This window comes from Ambystoma mexicanum, chromosome 5p (genome assembly GCF_040938575.1).
Source record: "Ambystoma mexicanum isolate Mex_15411 chromosome 5p, UKY_AmexF1_1, whole genome shotgun sequence".
In the NCBI taxonomy this organism is placed as follows: Eukaryota; Metazoa; Chordata; class Amphibia; order Caudata; family Ambystomatidae; genus Ambystoma; species Ambystoma mexicanum.
In genome coordinates, this window is record NC_090930.1 from 205002409 (window position 1) to 205023425 (window position 21017).

General features: G+C 63.4%; 1 protein-coding gene across 1 annotated transcript in view; it reads right to left on the reverse strand.

Moving 5' to 3' along the window:
• The window catches only part of ATG4A (autophagy related 4A cysteine peptidase), a 551858-nt gene that overhangs the window by 107847 nt on the left and 422994 nt on the right, over window positions 1-21017 (reverse strand). The window contains exon 9 of the mRNA XM_069612630.1: window positions 19029-19107. Coding sequence (XP_069468731.1) covers window positions 19029-19107 — 79 coding nt within the window. The remainder of the gene's footprint in view (window positions 1-19028; window positions 19108-21017) is intronic.

Sequence of the window (21017 nt, forward strand, 5' to 3'; positions counted from 1 at the left end):
GGGGCAACAGGAGAGAGACATGGGGCATGAGAGGGGGGTGGGGGGTAACAGGAGAGAGACACAGGGCATGAGAGGGGGGTGGGAGGCAACAGCAGGGAGACACGGGGCATGACCGGGGGGTGGGAGGAGCACAAGGGAGACACGGGGCATGAGAGGGGGGTGGGGGGTAACAGGAGAGAGACACGGGGCATGAGAGGGGGGTGGGGGTAACAGGAGAGAGACACAGCGCATGAGAGGGGGGTGGGAGGCAACAGCAGGGAGACACGGGGCATGACCGGGGGGTGGGAGGAGCACAAGGGAGACACGGGGCATGAGAGGGGGGTGGGGGGTAACAGGAGAGAGATACGGGGCATGAGCGCAGGGTGAGGGGCAACAGCAGGGAGACACGGGGCATGAGCGGGGGGGCAACAGGAGAAAGACACGGGGCATGAGCGGGGGGTGGGGGTAACAGGAGAGACACAGGGCATAAGTGGGGGTGGGGGGGAACAGGAGAGATTCACGGGCATGAGCGGGGGGTGGGGGGCAACAGCAGGGAGACACGGGTCATGACCGGGAGGTGGGGGGCAACAGGAGAGAGATACGGAACATGAGCGGGGGGTTGGGGGGTAACAGGAGAGAGACATGGGGCATGAGCGGGGGGTGGGGGGGTAACAGGAGATACACGGGGCATGAGCGGGGGGTGGGGGGCAACAGGAGGCAGACACGGGGCATGAGCAGGGGGTGGGGGGCAACAGGAGGGAGACACAGGGCATGAGAGAGGGTGGGGGGCAACAGGAGAGAGACACGGGGGGTGGGGGGTAACAGGAGAGAGACACGGGGCATGAGCGGGGGGTGGGGGGCAACAGGAGAGAGACACGGGGCATGTGCAGGGGGTAGGGGGCAACAGCAGGGAGACACGGGGCATGACCGGGGAGTGGGGGTTACAGGAGCGAGACACAGAGCATGAGACGGGGGTGGGGGGCAACAGCAGGGAGACACTGGGCATGAGCGGGGGGTGGGGGGAACACGAGGGAGACACGGGGCATGAGAGGGGGTGGGCGTAACAGAAGAGAAACGCGGCATGAGTGGGGGGCAACAGGAGGGAGACACGGGGCATGACGGGGGGTGGGGGGCAACAGGAGGGAGACACGGGGCATGCCCGGGGGGGGCAACAGGAGAGAGACACGGGGCATGACCGGGGGTTGGGGGGCAACAGGAGAGAGACACAGGGCATGAGGGGGGGTGGGGGCAACATGAGAGAGACACGGGGCATGGGCAGGGGGGGGGCAACAGCAGGGAGACACAGGGCATGAGCGGGGGGTGGGGGGAACACGAGGGAGACACGGGGCATGAGAGGGGGTGGGGTTAACAGGAGAGAGATACGGGGCATGAGCGGGGGTGGGGGGCAACAGCAGGGAGACACAGGGCATGACCGGGGGTGGGGGGCAACAGAAGGGAGAAACGGGGCATGACCGGGGGTGGGGGGCAACAGAAGGGAGACACGGGGCATGACCAGGGGGTGGGGGGCAAAAGGAGAGAGACACGGGGCATGAGAGGGGGGTGGGGGGTAACAGGAGAGAGACAGGGCATGACCAGGGGTGGGGGGCAACAGAAGGGAGACACGGGGCATGAGCAGGGGGTGGGGGGCAACAGCAGGGAGACACGGGGCATGACCGGGGGTGGGGGAACACGAGGGAGACACGGAGCATGAGAGGGGGCTGGGGGGGCAACAGCAGGGAGACACGGGGCATGACCAGCATGGGGCATGACCGGGGGGTGGGGGGCAACAGGAGAGAGACGCGGGGCATGAGAGGGGGGTGGGGGGCAACAGGAGAGAGACACAGGGCATGAGAGGAGGGTGGGGGGCAACAGGAGAGAGACAAGGGGCATGAGAGGGGGGTGGGGGATAACAGGAGAGAGACACGGGGCATGAGAGGGGGGTGGGGGGGCAACAGCAGGGAGACACGGGGCATGAGCAGGGGTGGGGGAATACGAGGGAGACACGGGGAATGAGAGGGGGGTGGGGGTAACAGAAGAGAAATGGGGCATGAGTGGGGGGCAACAGGAGGGAGACACGGGGCATGACCGGGGGGTGGGGGAATACGAGGGAGACACGGGGAATGAGAGGGGGGTGGGGGGGTAACAGAAGAGAGACACGGGGCATGAGCGGGGGGAGGGGGGCAACAGGAGGGAGAAATGGGGCATGACCGGGGTGGGGGGCAACAGGAGGGAGACACGGGGCATGACCGGGGGTGGGGCAACAGGAGAGAGACATGGGGCATGACCGGGGGTGGAGGGCAACAGGAGAGAGACACAAGGCATGAGAGGGGGTGGGGGGTAACAGGAGAGAGACACGGGGCATGAGCGGGGGGTGGGGGGGAACATGAGGGAGACACGGGGCATGAGAGGGGGGTGGGGAGTAACAGCAGGGAGACAGGGGGCATGACCGGGGGTAGGGGGGCAACAGAAGGGAGACAAGGGGCATGACCGGGGGATTGGGGGCAAAAGTAGAGAGACACAGGGCATGAGAGGGGGGTGGGGGGCAACAGCAGGGAGACACGGGGCATGACTGGGGGGTGGGGGGCAACAGGAGAGATACACGGGGCAGGAGAGGGGGTTGGGGGGTAACAAGAGAGACACGGGGCATGAGCAGGGGTTGGGGGGTAACAGGAGAGAGACACGGGGCATGAGCGGGGGTGGGGGCAACAGCAGGGAGACACAGGGCATGAGTGGGGGGTGGGGGGAACACAAGGGAGACACAGGGCATGAGTGGGGGCTAGGGGGTAACAGAAGAGAGACACGGGGCATGAGCGGGGGTGTTGTGCAACAGCAGGGAGACACGGGGCATGAGCGGGGGTGGGGGGAACACGAGGGAGACACAGGGCATGAGAGGGGGGTGGGGGTAACAGAAGAGAAACGGGGCATGAGCGGGGGGGAACACGAGGGAGACACGGGGCATGAGAGGGGGTGGGGGTAACAGGAGAGAGACACGGGGCATGAGCGGGGGGTGGGGGGCAACAGCAGGGAGACATGGGGCATGACCGGGTGTGGGGGGGGGCAACAGAAGGAAGACAAGGGGCATGACCGGGGGTGGGGGACAACAGAAGGGAGACATGGGGCATGACCAGGGGGTGGGGGGCAAAAGGAGAGAGACACAGGCATGAGAGGGGGGTGGGGGGTAACAGGAGAGAGACACAGGGCCTGAGAGGGGGGGTGGTGGGGGAAACAAGAGAGAGACACGGGGCATGAGAGGGGGGTGGGGGGTAACAGGAGAGAGACACTGGGCATGAGCAGGGGGTGGGGGTAACAGGAGAGACACGGGGCATGAGCGGGGGGCAACAGCAGGGAGACACGGACATGAGCGGGAGTGGGGGGACACGAGGGAGACACGGAGCATGCGAGGGGGTGGGAGTAACAGAAGAGAGACATGGGGCATGAGTGGGGGGCAACAGGAGGGAGACATGGGGCATGAGCGGGAGGTGGGGGGCAACAGGAGGGAGACATGGGGCATGACCGGGGAGTGGGGGGCAACAGGAGAGAGACACGGGGCATGACCTGGTGGTGGAGGGCAACAGGAGAGAGACACGGGGCATGAGAGGGGGGTGGGAGGCAAAAGCAGGGAGACACGGGGCATGACCGGGGAGTGGGGGGCAACAGAAGGGAGACACGGGGCATGACCTGGGGGTGGGGGGCAACAGGAGAGACACGGGGCATGAGAGGGGGGTGGGGGCAACAAAAGAGAGACACGGGGCATGAGAGGGGGGTTGGGGGTAACAGGAGAGAGACACGGGGCATGAGAGGGGGGTGGGGGGTAACAGGAGAGAGACACGGGGCATGAGAGGGGGGTGGGAGGCAAAAGCAGGGAGACACGGGGCATGACCGGGGAGTGGGGGGCAACAGAAGGGAGACACGGGGCATGACCGGGGGGTGGGGGGCAACAGGAGAGACACGGGGCATGAGAGGGGGGTGGGGGCAACAAAAGAGAGACACTGGGCATGAGAGGGGGGTTGGGGGTAACAGGAGAGAGACACGGGGCATGAGAGGGGGGTGGGGGGTAACAGGAGAGAGAAACAGGGCATGAGAGGGGGGTGGGAGGCAACAGCAGGGAGACACGGGGCATGAGGGGGGGTTGGGGGGCAACAGCGGGGAGACACGGGGCATGAGCGGGGGGTGGGAGGAGCACAAGGGAGACACAGGGCATGAGAGGGGGGTGGAGGGCAACAGGAGAGAGACACGGGGCATGAGCGCGGGGTGAGGGGCAACAGCAGGGAGACACGGGGCATGAGCGGGGGGGCAACAGGAGAAAGACACGGGGCATGAGCGGGGGGTGGAGGGCAACAGGAGAGAGACACAGAGCATGAGCGGGGGGTGGGGGGTAACAGCAGGGAGACATGGGGCATGAGCGGGGGTGGGGGCAACAGCAGGGAGACATGGGGCATGACAGGGGGTTGGGGGTAACAGGAGAGAGACACGGAGCATGAGCGGGGGGTCAACATGAGGGAGACACGGGGCATGAGCGGGGGGTGGGGGGCAACAGGAGGGAGACAGGGCATGAGCAGGGGGTGGGGGGGCAACAGGAGGGAGACATGGGGCATGAGAGGGGGTGGGGGCAACAGCAGGGAGACACAGGGCATGAGCGGGAGGTGAGGGGCAACAGCAGGGAGACACGGGGCATGAGGAGGGGGTGTGGGGCAACAGCAGGGAGACACGGGGCATGACCGGGGGTGGGGGGCAACAGGAGAGAGACACGGGCATGAGCGGGGGGCAACAGCAGGGAGACACGGGGCATGACCGGGGGTGGGGGGCAACAGGAGAGAGACATGGGGCATGAGAGGGGGGTGGGGGGTAACAGGAGAGAGACACGGGGCATGTGCAGGGGGTGGGGGGGCAACAGCAGGGAGACACGGGGCATGACCGGGGGGTGGGGGGTTACAGGAGCGAGACACGGGGCATGAGAGGGGGTGGGGGGCAACAGGAGGGAGACATGGGGCATGAGCAGGAGGTGGGGGGCAACAGGGAGACATGGGGCATGACCGGGGAGTGGGGGGCAACAGGAGAGAGACACGGACATGACCGGGTGGTGGGGGGCAACAGGAGAGAGACGAGGGGCATGAGGGGGGGTGGGGGGCAACAGCAGGGAGACACGGGGCATGACCGGGGAGTGGGGGGCAACAGGAGAGAGACACGGGGCATGAGAGGGGGTGGGGGGCAACAGGAGAGAGACATGGGGCATGAGAGGGGGTGGGGGGTAACAGGAGAGAGACACGGGGCATGAGAGGGGGGTGGGGGGTAACAGGAGAGAGACACGGGGCATGAGAGGGGGTGGGAGGCAACAGCAGGGAGACAAGGGGCATGAGCGGGGGGTGGGGGCAACAGCAGGGAGACACGGGGCATGAGCGGGGGGTGGGAGGAGCACAAGGGAGACACGGGGCATGAGAGGGGGGTGGGGGTAACAGGAGAGAGATACGGGGCATGAGCGGGGGGGCAACAGGAGAAAGACACGGGGCATGAGCGGGGGGTGGGGGTAACAGGAGAGACACAGGGCATAAGCGGGGGTGGGGGGGAACAGGAGAGATTTACGGGGCATGAGCGGGGGGTGGGGGGCAACAGCAGGGAGACACGGGTCATGACCGGGGGGTGGGGGGGCAACAGCAGAGAGATACGGAGCATGAGCGGGGGATTGGGGGGTAACAGGAGAGAGACATGGGGGGGTGGGGGGGTAACAGGAGGGAGAAACGGGGCATGAGCGGGGGGTGGGGGGGCAACAGGAGGCAGACAAGGGGCATGAGCAGGGGGTGGGGGGGCAAGAGGAGGGAGACACGGGGCATGAGAGGGGGTGAGGGGCAACAGGAGAGAGACACGGGGGGGTGGGGGGTAACAGGAGAGAGACACGGGGCATGAGCGGGGGGTGGGGGGCAACAGCAGGGAGACACAGGGCATGAGCGGGGGTTGAGGGGCAACAGCAGGGAGACACAGGGCATGAGCGGGGGTGAGGGGCAACAGCAGGGAGACACGGGGCATGAGCGGGGGGTGGGGGGCAACAGCAGGGAGACACGGGGCATGAGCGGAGGGTGGGGGGGCAACAGGAGAGAGACACGGGCATGAGCGGGGGGCAAACAGCAGGGAGACACGGGGCATGACCGGGGGTGGGGGGCAACAGGAGAGAGACACGGGGCATGACCGGGGAGTGGGGGGTTACAGGAGCGAGACACAGGGCATGAGACGGGGGTGGGGGGCAACAGCAGGGTGACACGGGGCATGTGCAGGGGGTGGGGGGCAACAGCAGGGAGACACGGGGCATGACCGGGGAGTGGGGGGTTACAGGAGCGAGACACAGGGCATGAGACGGGGGTGGGGGGCAACAGCAGGGAGACACGGGGCATGAGCGGGGGGTGGGGGGAACACGAGGGAGACACGGGGCATGAGAGGGGGGTGGGCGTAACAGAAGAGAAACGCGGCATGAGTGGGGGGCAACAGGAGGGAGACACGGGGCATGACCGGTGGGTTGGGGGGGCAACAGGAGGGAGACACGGGGCATGACCGGGGGGGGGCAACAGGAGAGAGACACAGGGCATGACCGGGGGTTGGGGGCAACAGGAGAGAGACACAGGGCATGAGGGGGGGTGGGGGCAACATGAGAGAGACACGGGGCATGGGCAGGGGGGGCAACAGCAGGGAGACACAGGGCATGAGCGGGGGGTGGGGGGAACACGAGGGAGACACGGGGCATGAGAGGGGGTGGGGGTAACAGGAGAGAGATACGGGGCATGAGCAGGGGTGGGGGTGGGGGGCAACAGCAGGGAGACACAGGGCATGAACGGGGGTGGGGGGCAACAGAAGGGAGACACGGGGCATGACCGGGGGTGGGGGGCAACAGAAGGGAGACACGGGGCATGACCATGGGGTGGGGGGCAAAAGGAGAGACACGGGGCATGAGAGGGGGGTGGGGGGTAACAGGAGAGAGACAGGGCATGACCAGGGTGGGGGGCAACAGAAGGGAGACACGGGGCATGAGCAGGGGGTGGGGGGCAACAGCAGGGAGACACGGGGCATGACCGGGGGTGGGGGAACACGAGGGAGACACGGGGCATGAGAGGGGGCTGTGGGGGCAACAGCAGGGAGACACGGGGCATGACCAAGGAGTGGGGGGCAACAGAAGGGGGACATGGGGCATGACCGGGGGGTGGGGGGCAACAGGAGGGAGACGCGGGCATGAGAGGGGGGTGGGGGGCAACAGGAGAGAGACACAGGGCATGAGAGGGGGGTGGGGGGCAACAGGAGAGAGACAAGGGGCATGAGAGGGGGGTGGGGGGTAACAGGTGAGAGACACGGGGCATGAGAGGGGGATGGGGGGTAACAAGAGAGAGACACAGGGCATGAGAGGGGGGTGGGGGGCAACAGGAGAGAGACAAGGGGCATGAGAGGGGGGTGGGGGGTAACAGGTGAGAGACAAGGGGCATGAGCGGGGGTGGGGGCAACAGCAGGGAGACACGGGGCATGAGCAGGGGGTGGGGGGAATACGAGGGAGACACGGGGAATGAGAGGGGGGTGGGGGTAACAGAAGAGAAATGGGGCATGAGTGGGGGGCAATAGGAGGGAGACACGGGGCATGACCGGGGGTGGGGGCAACAGGAGGGAGACACGGGGCATGAGAGGGGGGTGGGGGGGGTAACAGAAGAGAGACACGGGGCATGAGCGGGGGGAGGGGGGCAACAGGAGGGAGAAACGGGGCATGACCGGGGTGGGGGGCAACAGGAGGGAGACACGGGGCATGACCGGGGGTGGGGGCAACAGGAGAGAGACATGGGGCCATGACCGGGGGTGGAGGGAAACAGGAGAGAGACACAAGGCATGAGAGGGGGTGGGGGGTAACAGGAGAGAGACACGGGGCATGAGCGGGGGGTGGGGGGGAACACGAGGGAGACAAGGGGCATGACCGGGGGATTGGGGGCAACAGTAGAGAGACACGGGGCATGAGAGGGGGGTGGGGGGTAACAGGAGACAGACACGAGGCATGAGCGGGGGGTGGGGGGCAACAGCAGGGAGACACGGGGCATGACTGGGGGTGGGGGGCAACAGGAGAGATACACGGGGCAGGAGAGGGGGTTGGGGGGTAACAGGAGAGAGACACGGGGCATGAGCGGGGGGTGGGGGGTAACAGGAGAGAGACACGGGGCATGAGCGGGGGTGGGGGGCAACAGCAGGGAGACACAGGGCATGAGTGGGGGGTGGGGGGAACACAAGGGAGACGGGGAATGAGAGGGGGTTAGGGGGTAACAGAAGAGAGACACGGGGCATGAGCGGGGGTGGTGGGCAACAGCAGGGAGACACGGGGCATGAGCGGGGGTGGGGGGAACACGAGGGAGACACGGGGCATGAGAGGGGGGTGGGGGTAACAGAAGAGAAACGGGGCATGAGCGGGGGGCAACAGGAGGGAGACACGGGGCATGACCGGGGGTGGGGGGCAACAGGAGGGAGACACGGGGCACGACCGGGGGGTGGGGGCAACATGAGAGGGACACGGGGCATGAGCAGGGGGTGGGGGGCAACAGCAAGGAGACACGGGGCATGAGCGGGGGGTGGGGGGAACACGAGGGAGACGCGGGGCATGAGAGGGGGGCAACAGCAGGGAGACATGGGGCATGACCGGGTGTGGGGGGGCAACAGAAGGAAGACACGGGGCATGACCGGGGGTGGGGGACAACAGAAGGGAGACACGGGGCATGACCAGGGGGTGGGGGGCAAATGGAGAGAGACACAGGCATGAGAGGGGGGTGGGGGGGTAACAGGAGAGAGACACGGGGCCTGAGAGGGGGGTGGGGGGGAAAACAGGAGAGAGACACGGGGCATGAGAGGGGGGTGGGGTGTAACAGGAGAGAGACACGGGGCATGAGCAGGGGGTGGGGGTAACAGGAGAGAGACACGGGGCATGAGCGGGGGGTGGGGGGCAACAGCAGGGAGACACGGACATGAGCGGGAGTGGGGGGAACACGAGGGAGACACGGAGCATGCGAGGGGGTGGGGGTAACAGAAGAGAGACACGGGGCATGAGTGGGGGGTGGGGGGCAACAGGAGGGAGACATGGGGCATGAGCGGGAGGTGGGGGGCAACAGGAGGGGGACATGGGGCATGACCGGGGAGTGGGCGGCAACAGGAGAGAGACACGGGGCATGACCGGGTGGTGGAGGGCAACAGGAGAGAGACACGGGGCATGAGAGGGGGTTGGGAGGCAAAAGCAGGGAGACACGGGGCATGACCGGGGAGCAACAGAAGGGAGACACGGGGCATGACCGGGGGGTGGAGGGCAACAGGAGAGACACGGGGCATGAGAGGGGGGTGGGGGCAACAAAAGAGAGACACGGGGCATGAGAGGGGGGTTGGGGCTAACAGGAGAGAGACACGGGGCATGAGAGGGGGGTGGGGGGTAACAGGAGAGAGAGACACAGGGCATGAGAGGGGGGTGGAAGGCAACAGCAGGGAGACACGGGGCATGAGCGGGGGTTGGGGGCAACAGCAGGGAGACACGGGGCATGAGCGGGGGGTGGGAGGAGCACAAGGGAGACACGGGGCATGAGAGGGGGGTGGAGGGCAACAGGAGAGAGACACGGGGCATGAGCGCGGGGTGAGGGGCAACAGCAGGGAGACACAGGGCATGAGCGGGGGGGCAACAGAAGAAAGACACGGGTCATGACCGGGGGGTGGGGGGGCAACAGGAGAGAGACACGGAGCATGAGCGGGGGGTGGGGGGTAACAGCAGGGGTACATGGGGCATGAGCGGGGGTGGGGGGCAACAGCAGGGAGACATGGGGCATGACAGGGGGTTGGGGGGTAACAGGAGAGAGACACGGGGCATGAGCAGGGGGTGGGGGGTCAACAGGAGGGAGACACGGGGCATGAGCAGGGGGTGGGGGGGCAACAGGAGGGAGACACGGGGCATGAGCAGGGGGTGGGGGGGCAACAGGAGGGAGACACGGGGCATGAGAGGGGGGTGGGGGGCAACAGGAGGGAGACACGGGGCATGAGCAGTGGGTGGGGGGGCAACAGGAGGGAGACACGGGGCATGAGAGGGGGGTGGGGGGCAACAGGAGAGAGACACGGGACATGAGCGGGGGGGTGGGGTAACAGGAGAGAGACATGGGGCATGAGCGGGGGGTGGGTGGCAACAGCAGGGAGACACAGGGCATGAGCGGGGGGTGAGGGGCAACAGCAGGGAGACACAGGGCATGAGCGGGGGGTGAGGGGCAACAGCAGGGAGACACGGGGCATGAGCGGGGGGTGGGGAGCAACAGCAGGGAGACACGGGGCATGACCGGGGGTGGGGGGCAACAGGAGAGAGACACGGGCATGAGCGGGGGGCAACAGCAGGGAGACACGGGGCATGACCAGGGGGTGGGGGGCAACAGGAGAGAGACATGGGGCATGAGAGGGGGGTGGGGGTTAACAGGAGAGAGACACGGGGCATGTGCAGGGGGCAACAGCAGGGAGACACGGGGCATGAGCGGGGGGTGGGGGGAACACGAGGGAGACACGGGGCATGAGCAGGGTGTGGGGGGCAACAGGAGAGAGACACGGGGCATGAGCAGGGGGTGGGGGGGCAACAGCAGGGTGACACGGGGCATGACCGGGTGGTGGGGGCAACAGCAGGGAGACACGGGGCATGACCGGGGTGGGGGGGCAACAGGAGAGAGACAAAGGGCATGAGCGGGGGGTGGGGGGCAACAGCAGGGAGACACGGGGCATGAGCGGGGGGTGGGGGGCAACAGCAGGGAGACACGGGGCATGAGCGGGGGGTGGGGGGGAACACGAGGGAGACACGGGGCATGAGCGGGGGTGGGGGTAACAGGAGAGAGACATGGGGCATGAGCGGGGGTGGGGGCAACAGCAGGGTGACATGGGGCATGAGCTGGGGCAGCAGGAGGGAGACACAGGGCATGAGCGGGGGTGGGAGGGCAACAGCAGGGAGACACGGGGAATGAGCGGGGGGTGGGGGGAACACAAGGGAGACATGGGGCATGAGTGGGGGATGGGGGTAACAGGAGAGAGACATGGGGCATGAGCGGGGGTGGGGGGCAACAGCAGGGAGACACGGGGCATGAGCGAGGGTTAGGGGGAACACAAGGAAGACACGGGGCATGAGCGGGTGGTGGGGGTTAACAGGAGAGAGACACGGGGCATAAGCGGGGGGTGGGGAGTAACAGCAGGGAGACATGGGGCAGAGGGTGGGGGGCAACTGCAGGGAGACATGGGGCATGATCAGGGGGTGGGGGGAACACAAGGGAGACACAGGGGTGGGGGACAACAGCAGGGAGACACGGGGCATGAGCGGGGGGTGGGGGGAACTCGAGGGAGACACGGGGCATGAGAGGGGGGGTGGGGGGCAACAGAATGGAGACACGGGGCATGATCGGGAGGTGGGGGGTAACAGGAGAGAGACACGGGGCATGAGCGAGGGGTAGGGGGAACACGAGGAAGACACGGGGCATGAACGGGGGGTGGGGAGTAACAGCAGGGAGACACGGGGCATGAGCGGGGGTGGGGGGCAACAGCAGGGAGACACGGGGCATGATCAGGGGGTGGGGGGAACACGAGGGAGACACGGGGGTGGGGGGCAACAGCAGGGAGACACGGGGCATGACCGGGGGTGGAGGGTAATATGAGAGAGACACGGGGCATGAGCGGGGGTGGGGGCAACAGCAGGGAGACACGGGGCATGAGCAGGGTGTGGGGGGGCAACAGGAGAGAGACACGGGGCATGAGCAGGGGGTGGGGGGCAACAGCAAGGTGACACGGGGCATGACCGGGTGGTGGGGGCAACAGCAGGGAGACACGGGGCATGACCGGGGTGGGGGGGCAACAGGAGAGAGACAAAGGGCATGAGCGGGGATGGGGGGGCAACAGCAGGGAGACACGGGGCATGAGCGGGGGGTGGGGGGAACACGAGGAAGACACGGGGCATGAACGGGGGTTGGGGGGTAACAAGAGAGAGACACGGGCATAAGCGGGGGGTGGGGAGTAACAGCAGGGAGACACGGGGCATGAGCGGGGGTGGGGGGCAACAGCAGGGAGACACGGGGCATGATTAGGGGGTGGGGGGAACACGAGGGAGACACGGGGGTGGGGGGCAACAGCAGGGAGACACGGGGCATGACCGGGGGTGGGGGGTAATATGAGAGAGACACGGGGCATGAGCGGGGGTGGGGGCAACAGCAGGGAGACACGGGGCATGAGCAGGGTGTGGGGGGGCAACAGGAGAGAGACACGGGGCATGAGCAGGGGGTGGGGGGCAACAGGAGAGAGACACGGGGCATGAGCAGGGGGTGGGGGGCAACAGCAGGGTGACACGGGGCATGACCGGGTGGTGGGGGCAACAGCAGGGAGACACGGGGCATGACCGGGGTGGGGGGGCAACAGGAGAGAGACAAAGGGCATGAGCGGGGGCTGGGGGGCAACAGCAGGGAGACACGGGGCATGAGCGCCGGGTGGGGGGCAACAGCAGGGAGACACGGGGCATGAGCGGGGGTTGGGGGGAACACGAGGGAGACACGGGGCATGAGCGGGGGTGGGGGTAACAGGAGAGAGACATGGGGCATGAGCGGGGGTGGGGGGCAACAGCAGGGAGACACAGGGAATGAGCGGGGGGTGGGGGAACACAAGGGAGACATGGGGCATGAGCGGGGGGTGGGGGGTAACAGGAGAGAGACATGGGGCATGAGCGGGGGGTGGGGGGCAACAGCAGGGAGACACGGGGCATAAGCGAGGGGTAGGGGGAACACGAGGAAGACACGGGGCCTGAGCGGGTGGTGGGGGTTAACAGGAGAGAGACACGGGGCATAAGCGGGGGGTGGGGAGTAACAGCAGGGAGACATGGGGCATGAGCGGGGGGTGGGGGGCAACAGCAGGGAGACATGGGGCATGATCAGGGGGTGGGGGGAACACGAGGGAGACATGGGGGTGGGGGGCAACAGCAGGGAGACACGGGGCAAGAGCGGGGGGTGGGGGGAACACGAGGGAGACACGGGGCATGAGAGGGGGGTGGGGGGTAACAGGAGAGACACACGGGGCATGAGCATGGGGTGAGGGGCAACAGCAGGCAGACACGGGGCATGACCGGGGGGTGGGGGGCAACAGAATGGAGACACGGGGCATGACCGGGAGGTGGGGGGTAACATGAGAGAGACACGGGGCATGAGCGAGGGGTAGGGGGAACACGAGGAAGACACGGGGCATGAACGGGGGGTGGGGGTAAGAGGAGAGAGACACGGGCATAAGCGGGGGGTGGGGAGTAACAGCAGGGAGACACGGGGCATGAGCGGGGTGTGGGGGGCAACAGCAGGGAGACAGGGGGCATGATCAGGGGGTGGGGGGAACACGAGGGAGACACGGGGGTGGGGGGCAACAGCAGGGAGACACGGGGCATGACCGGGGGTGGGGGGAAACAGCAGGGAGACACGGGGCATGAGCGGGGGTGGGGGGAACACGAGGGAGACACGGGGCATGAAAGGGGGGTGGGGGTAACAGGAAAGAGACACGGGGCATGAGCATGAGGTGAGGGGCAACAGCAGGGAGACACAGGGCATGACCGGGGGGTGGGGGGCAACAGAATGGAGACACGGGGCATGACCGGGAGGTGGGGGGTAACAGGAGAGAGACACGGGGCATGAGCGGGGGGGGCTACTGCAGGGAGACACAAGGCATGACCGGGGTGGGGGTTAACAGGAGAGAGACACGGGGCATGAGCGGGGGGTAACAGGAGAGAGACACGGGGCATGAGCGGGGGTGGGGGGCAACAGCAGGGAGACACGGGGGGTGGGGGGAACAAGAGAGAGACACGGGCATGAGCGGGGGTGGGGGGAACACGAGGGGGCCACGGGGCATGAGAGGGGGTGGAGGGCTACAGCAGGGAGACACGGGGCATGACCGGGGGTGGGGGGCAACAGGAGAGAAACACGGGGCATGAGAGGGAGGTGGGGGGTAACAGGAGAGAGACACGGGGCATGAGCGGGGGGTGGGGGGCTACAGCGGGGAGACACAGGGCATGACCGGGGGGGTTGGGGGGCAACAGGAGAGAGACACGGGGCATGAGAGGGGGTTTGGGGGTAACAGGAGAGAGACATAGGGCATGAGCGGGGGGTGGGGGTAACAGGAGAGAGACATGGGGCATGAGCAGGGGTGGGGGGCAACAGCAGGGAGACACAGGGCATGAGCGGGGGTGGGGGGAACACGAGGGAGACACGGGGCATGTGCGGGTGGTGGGGGGCAACAAGAGGGAGACACGGGGCATGAGCGGGGGGTGGAGGCATCAGGAGAGGGACAGGGGAACACGAGGGAGACACGGGGCATGAGCGGGGGGCAACAGCGGGGAGACACGGGGCATGAGCGGGGGTGGGGGGCAACAGCAGGGAGACTCAGGGCATGAGCGGGGGGTGGGGGGTAACAGGAGACACGGGGCATGAGCGGGGTGGTGGGGGCAACAGGAGGGAGACATGGGGCATGAGCGGGGGGTGGGGGGCAACAGGAGGGAGACATGGGGCATGAGCGGGGGGTGGGGGGCAACAGCAGGGAGACACGGGGCATGAGCGGGGGGTGGGGGAACACGAGAGAGACACAGGGCATGAGCGGGGGGTGGGGCAACAGCAGGGAGACACGGGGCATGAGCGGGGGGTGGGGGGAAACAAGAGGGAGACACGGGGCATGAGCGGGGGTGGGGGGAACACGAGGCATGAGCGGGGGTGGTGGGGCAACAAGAGGGAGACACGGGGCATGAGCGGGGGTAACAGGAGAGGGACATGGGGCATGAGCGGGGGTGGGGGGCAACAGGAGGGAGACACGGGGCTTGAGAGGGGTTGGGGGTCTACAGCAGGGAGACACGGGGCATGACCTGGGGGTGGGGGGCAACAGGAGAGTGACACGGGGCATGAGAGGGAGCTGGGGGTAACAGGAGAGAGACACGGGGCATGAGCGGGGGGTGGGGGGTTACAGCAGGGAGACACGGGGCATGACCGGGGGAGTGGGGGGCAACAGGAGAGAGACACGGGGCATGAGAGGGGGTGGGGGTAACAGGAGAGAGACATGGGGCATGAGCGGGGGTGGGGGGTAACAGGAGAGAGACATGGGGCATGAGCGGGGGTGGGGGTAACAGCAGGGAGACACGGGGCATGAGCGGGGGGTGGGGGAACAAGAGGGAGATACGGGGCATGAGCGGGGGGTGTGGGGAACACAAGGGAGACACGGGGCATGAGCGGGGGGCAACAAGAGGGGGACACGGGGCATGAGCGGGGGGTGGGGGTAACAGGAGAGGGACACGGGGCATGAGCAGGGGGTGGGGGGCAACAGGAGGGAGACACGGGGCGTGAGCGGGGGGTGGGGGGAACACGAGGGAGACACGGGGCATGAGCGGGGGCAACAGCAGGGAGACACAGGGCATGAGCGGGGTATGGGGGGCAACAGCAGGGAGACACGGGGCATGAGCAGGGTGGGGGGCAACAGCAGGGAGACACGGGGATGGGGGGTAACAGGAGAGAGACACGGGGCATGAGCGAGGGGTGGGGGGCTACAGCAGGGAGACACGGGGCAAGACCGGGGGAGTGGGGGGCAACAGGAGAGAGACACGGGGCATGAGAGGGGGTGGGGGGGTAACAGGAGGGAGACATGGGGCATGAGCGGGGGTGGGGGGTAACAGGAGAGAGACATGGGGCATGAGTGGGGGTGGGGGGCAACAGCAGGGAGACACGGGGCATGAGCGGGGGGTGGGGGGAACAAGAGGGAGATACGGGGCATGAGCGGGGGGTGTGGGGAACACAAGGGAGACACGGGGCATGAGCGGGGGGTGGGGGCAACAAGAGGGAGACACGGGGCATGAGGGTAACAGGAGAGGGAAGCGGGGGGTGGGGGGAACACGAGGGAGACACAGGGCATGAGCGGGAGGCAACAGCAGGGAGACACGGGGCATGAGCAGGGTATGGGGGGCAACAGCAGGGAGACACGGGGCATGAGCGGGGTGGGGGGGCAACAGCAGGGAGACACGGGGGTGGGGGGCAACAGCAGGGAGACACGGGGCATGACCAGGGGGTGGGGGGCAACAGCAGGGAGACACGGGGCATGAGCGGGGGGTGGGGGAACACGAGGGAGACACGGGGCATGAGCAGGGGTGGGTGCAACAAGAGGGAGACACGGGGCATGAGCGAGGGGTGGGGGGTAACAGGAGAGAGACACGGGGCATGAGCGGGGAGTGGGGGGCAACAGGACGGAGACACGGGGCATGAGCAGGGTATGGGGGGCAACAGCAGGGAGACACGGGGCATGAGCGGGGTGGGGGGGCAACAGCAGGGAGACACGGGGGTGGGGGGCAACAGCAGGGAGACACGGGGCATGACCAGGGGGTGGGGGGCAACAGCAGGGAGACACGGGGCATGAGTGGGGGGTGGGGGAACACGAGGGAGACGCGGGGCATGGGGGGCAACAAGAGGGAGACACGGGGCATGAGCGGGGGTGGGGGGTAACAGGAGAGAGACACGGGGCATGAGCGGGGAGTGGGGGGCAACAGGACGGAGACACGGGGCATGAGCGGGGGTGGGGGGAACAGGAGGGAGACATGGGGCATGAACGGGGGTGGGGGGAACAGGGGAGACACGGGGCATGAGCGGGGGTGGGGGGGAACAGGGGAGACACGGGGCATGAGCGGGGGGTGGGCGAAACACGAGGGAGACACGGGGCATGAGCGGGGGAGTGGGGTAAACAAGAGAGACACGGGCATGAGCGGGGGTGGGGGGTACAGGAGGGAGACTCGGGTAATGAGCAGGGGGTGGGGGGATACAGGAGGGATACACAGGTAATGAGCGGGGGTGGGGGGTAACAGGAGAGAGACACGGGGCATGAGCGGGGGTGGGGGGTACAGGAGGGAGACACGGGTAATGAGCGGGGGGTGGGGGAAGCACGAGGGAGACACGGGCATGAGCGGGGGTGGGGGGGTACAGGAGGAAGACACGGGTAATGAGCAGGGGGGTGGGGGGATCCAGGAGGGAGACACGGGTAATGAGCGGGGGTGGGGGAGTACAGGAGGGAGACACCGGTAATGAGCGGGGGGTGGGGGGATACAGGAGGGAGACACAGGTAATGAGCGGGGGTGGGGGGGTACAGGAGGGAGACACAGGTAATGAGCGGGTGTGGGGGGTACAGGAGGGAGACATGGGTAATGAGAGGGGGTGGGGGGTACAGGAGGGAGACATGGGTAATGAGCGGGGGTGGGGCGAACGGGATATTCGTTCCTCAGTCCTCCGCAGGCCACCGTGTACCGATGGCTGGCATGTCTCCTGCAAGTCTGCAGCAGCCTGGGATGTTCAGGAAGTGTAATCCACATGAACCTCACACAGCCCCATTGGAGGCCCCCTGTCCTCTGATCTTATCGCATCGGAATTTTCGCTTGTTATGTTGTGCACGCTTTACTACAGCCAATGGGAGAGCACGTCAGATGTCCGCAGACATCACGCAAGTCGCTTGCCCAATCCCCGTCCTTTCCGCGGAGTGAACAGGGAAGTGTGTACGCGAAGCGGACACAGATATCACAAATTTTTTTAACTTACATTTTTGTCTTTTTTTTTTTAAAACTACTGGACGGATTTACACCAAATAAAATAAAGCACGCTTTCGGGACCAAGCCGCTGCTCCTGCTGCAAATTTGGTGTAAATCCGTCCAACGGTTTGGGCTGTAGGCGTGAGCAAAGATTTTTCCCATTATGTCTATGGGAAAAAAAAAAGTTTTGGGACCCCCCGTATAACTTTGCCCCCCCTGGACCAAACCTCACCAAACTTTGCAAAAAAATTCAGAGTGGGCCATATACTTTTTTTTGCAAAGTTTGGTGAGGATTCGTCCAGGGGGAGTGAAGTTATAAGCCGCCCAAAAAGTGCTCTTCCTATGGAAACAGCAACTTAACCATAACTACATGGCCACCACTGTGGCCATGTAATTTATTATATACTAAATTGTGGTGTTTTTCCCCCAATATTTGACTTATTTTAATCATGATACAATACTAATAAATATACATTTATATATTATGGGTGGTGTTTTTGATTTGGTCTCTATTGGAATAATTGTGTTTTGTTACCATCCCCTCCTAGAGTAAAGCGTAATTGCTCTGCCACAAACCCAATGAAAGAGTTTTGGTCCAGCTTGAAAGACATCCAGTTTTAACACTTAATCAAAGCATTTCTACATCCCTCACCAGAGGTCTGTGGAAACACCCTTTTAACAAACCATGTCTTTGACAGAACACCTCTCATGGCTCTTATTGATTGTGTTGGCCAGTAGATCACCCTTGTCTCCTTTCATACATTTTGGCAGGCAAAAGTTCATTGTTGCACTAACACTAAGAGACCTACAATGCCACCCATTCCTACTTAGGCCAACAGACAGTCAGTTGACACCATGCCACCCACCCATCCACCCACCTAGATAAAGTGAACCCTCCCAATCTGAATTGGATTACCAAATCTGGGACAACACCTTTCAATTCCAAGGATTTGATTGACCACACTTGGATATTCTGTTGTAGTTACAATCATAAAATACAAGTTGGACATAGGAACTTGATGTCCTAATGACATGGAGTCGCCTTGTCAGTGCATTCATGCCCTAATCAGAAATACAAGTACCACAGATTGGGATACAAGATACAAGTCCCACCAGCGCTTAGAGATGATAGCAATGATACATAAGGAGCTATACAAATGCCAAGTAACATAACATAATATAACATAACTTACAATATTGCAATTATAATTATTGGATCAATAATGCCATTTCATTTTGTTCACTCAGACGTGTAAGTATGTCTGGGTAACAACTTTCAGTTTACTCCCACTAAACAACATTAAAATATTAACCCTTTCAGTTCCCATATCATCAAAGCCCACTCAACTTGGACGAGAACTCAAATGATGTGCTTTGCTTTGGAGTTGGTTAGTTAGGATTGTTTTGCTTTTTCCTCCCATTATAGAAATATTGGATTGGCAATTAATGCTTGATAAAAAGTAGACTGAACATTTTTTACCTGAAAATCCTATAAAATAATAGGCATGATTTGGTTTTCCTCCGAGTGCGCCCAGAGATTGTGACATCTTAAAACACTCCTAAAGGGGTAGAAAACAATTTAAAAAGCAAGCAATACGTAAACACATTAAAACATCCTAGAGGGAAGAAAGACATTTGTAAAATATTGTACATTTGTATCAAATGGCCCGACATGTGGATAGTCGGTATATGTTGGTTATGTAGAAACAAGATAGATGAACAAGTTACTTACCTTGTCTGGTAACGTTCTTTCGGTGGGATGTTCCTCCGACGTATTCCACATCTATGACAGGTAATGTCCAGAGCTGTGCTGCTTCGAAAAAATTTCGGCAGAGGGCGCACTGTGTCGATCCATTGTCCCTCGAGGGCCTCCTTTGAGGGTCAACGTCACCGGATGTTATATATAGGACGCACGGCGCCCGTAGCCTCAGTTGTAGTTTTTTCCCAGAACATGTGGCATCCCAAATATTGCGAATAGGAACGCCCCTCTGTAGACCAGTGGAGGCAGCCACATCCCTAGTAGAGTGAGCCCGTAAGCCTACTTTAGGGTCCTTTCTCGCCAAACGGTAACACTCAGATCGTCAAAATGATCCATCTGGACAAGGTCTGCTTGGAAACAGCCTGACCCAAGCGCTTTCCAGAATAACCAACAAAGAGCTGATCGTCCATTCTGGCCCGGGACATCCGTGAGAGATAGAAACTCAAAGCTCTCCTAGGATCCAACCTATGGAGCCTCTCCTCTTCCTTACCAGGATGTGGAGAAGGATAAAATGCCGGAAGAATCACCTTCTGGCTCAAATGGCATTCCGACACAACCTTCGGAAGAAAAGAAGGCCGCACCTGCAGGACAACCCTGTCCTTATGGAAAACAGTAAAGGGTGGCTTGGCGGAAAGTGCCTGCAATTCACTCACTCTGCGTGCGGAAGTAACCGCAACTAAAAAGACAGTTTTAACGGACAACAGTCGCAACGGACAAGAATGTAAGGGCGCAAACGGAGCTCCCATTAGGAACTTTAAAACCAAATTCAAATCCCATCCCGGCACCTAGAAAGGCGACGGCGGAAACACATTAGTTAGCCCTTTTAGAAATTGGGAAATCAAAGGAATCTTAAAATAAGAACATTCCTCAGACGAGCGCTTAAATATAGACAGTGCCGCCAGGTAACCCTTAATGGTACCCACTTGTAGGCCCTTGTGGGCTAAAGAAGCAAAAAAGACAAAACCAAAGGAATGGAACATTGGAAAGTATCCACTTTCTGTACCCTGCACCAGTCACAGAACTTTCTCCAACGGCAATGGTACTGGGATTTAGTTGCGGGCCTTCTGGTCGAAAGCAACACCTCCATCACGTCTTCCGGGAGGTCTCAATCCTTATACCTCACCCTTTCAGATTCCAAGCATGAAGGCTGAGAGACTTGATCTCTGGATGGAGAACCCGACCACCCTCTCGTGAGAGCAAATCGTCTCGGTAGGGAAGACGGCGTGGAGGGCAGATGGACATGTCTAGAAGGTCTGGATACCACGCTCTCCAGGCCCATGTTGGAGCAATGAGGATCATTCGGGAACCGAACCTCCGTAACCTCCGCAACACTTGCGGAATGTAGGGGACTGGAGGAAACGCGTACAGCAGTGGGAAGAACCACTCCACTACGAACGCGTCCCTTAATGCTCCTCTTGGGGGAAATTCCAGCGAGCAGAACCTCTTGCACTACCGTTTGACACTGGTGGTGAAAAGATCCACTTGTGGGGTTCCCCAAAGGGCGAAGGTCTCCAAAAGAACTTCCTGAGCCAGCTCCCACTCGTGAGAGACCATACTCTGCCTGCGCAGAGCATCCGTCGCCGCGTTTTCGTCTCCGGGCAGATGAACTGCCGAGATTGAAATTTCCTGCTGGATGGTCCAGAACCAGAGCTGCATCGCCTCCCTGCACAACGGGAGTGACCATGCCCCCCCTTTTTTGCTGAGGTAGTG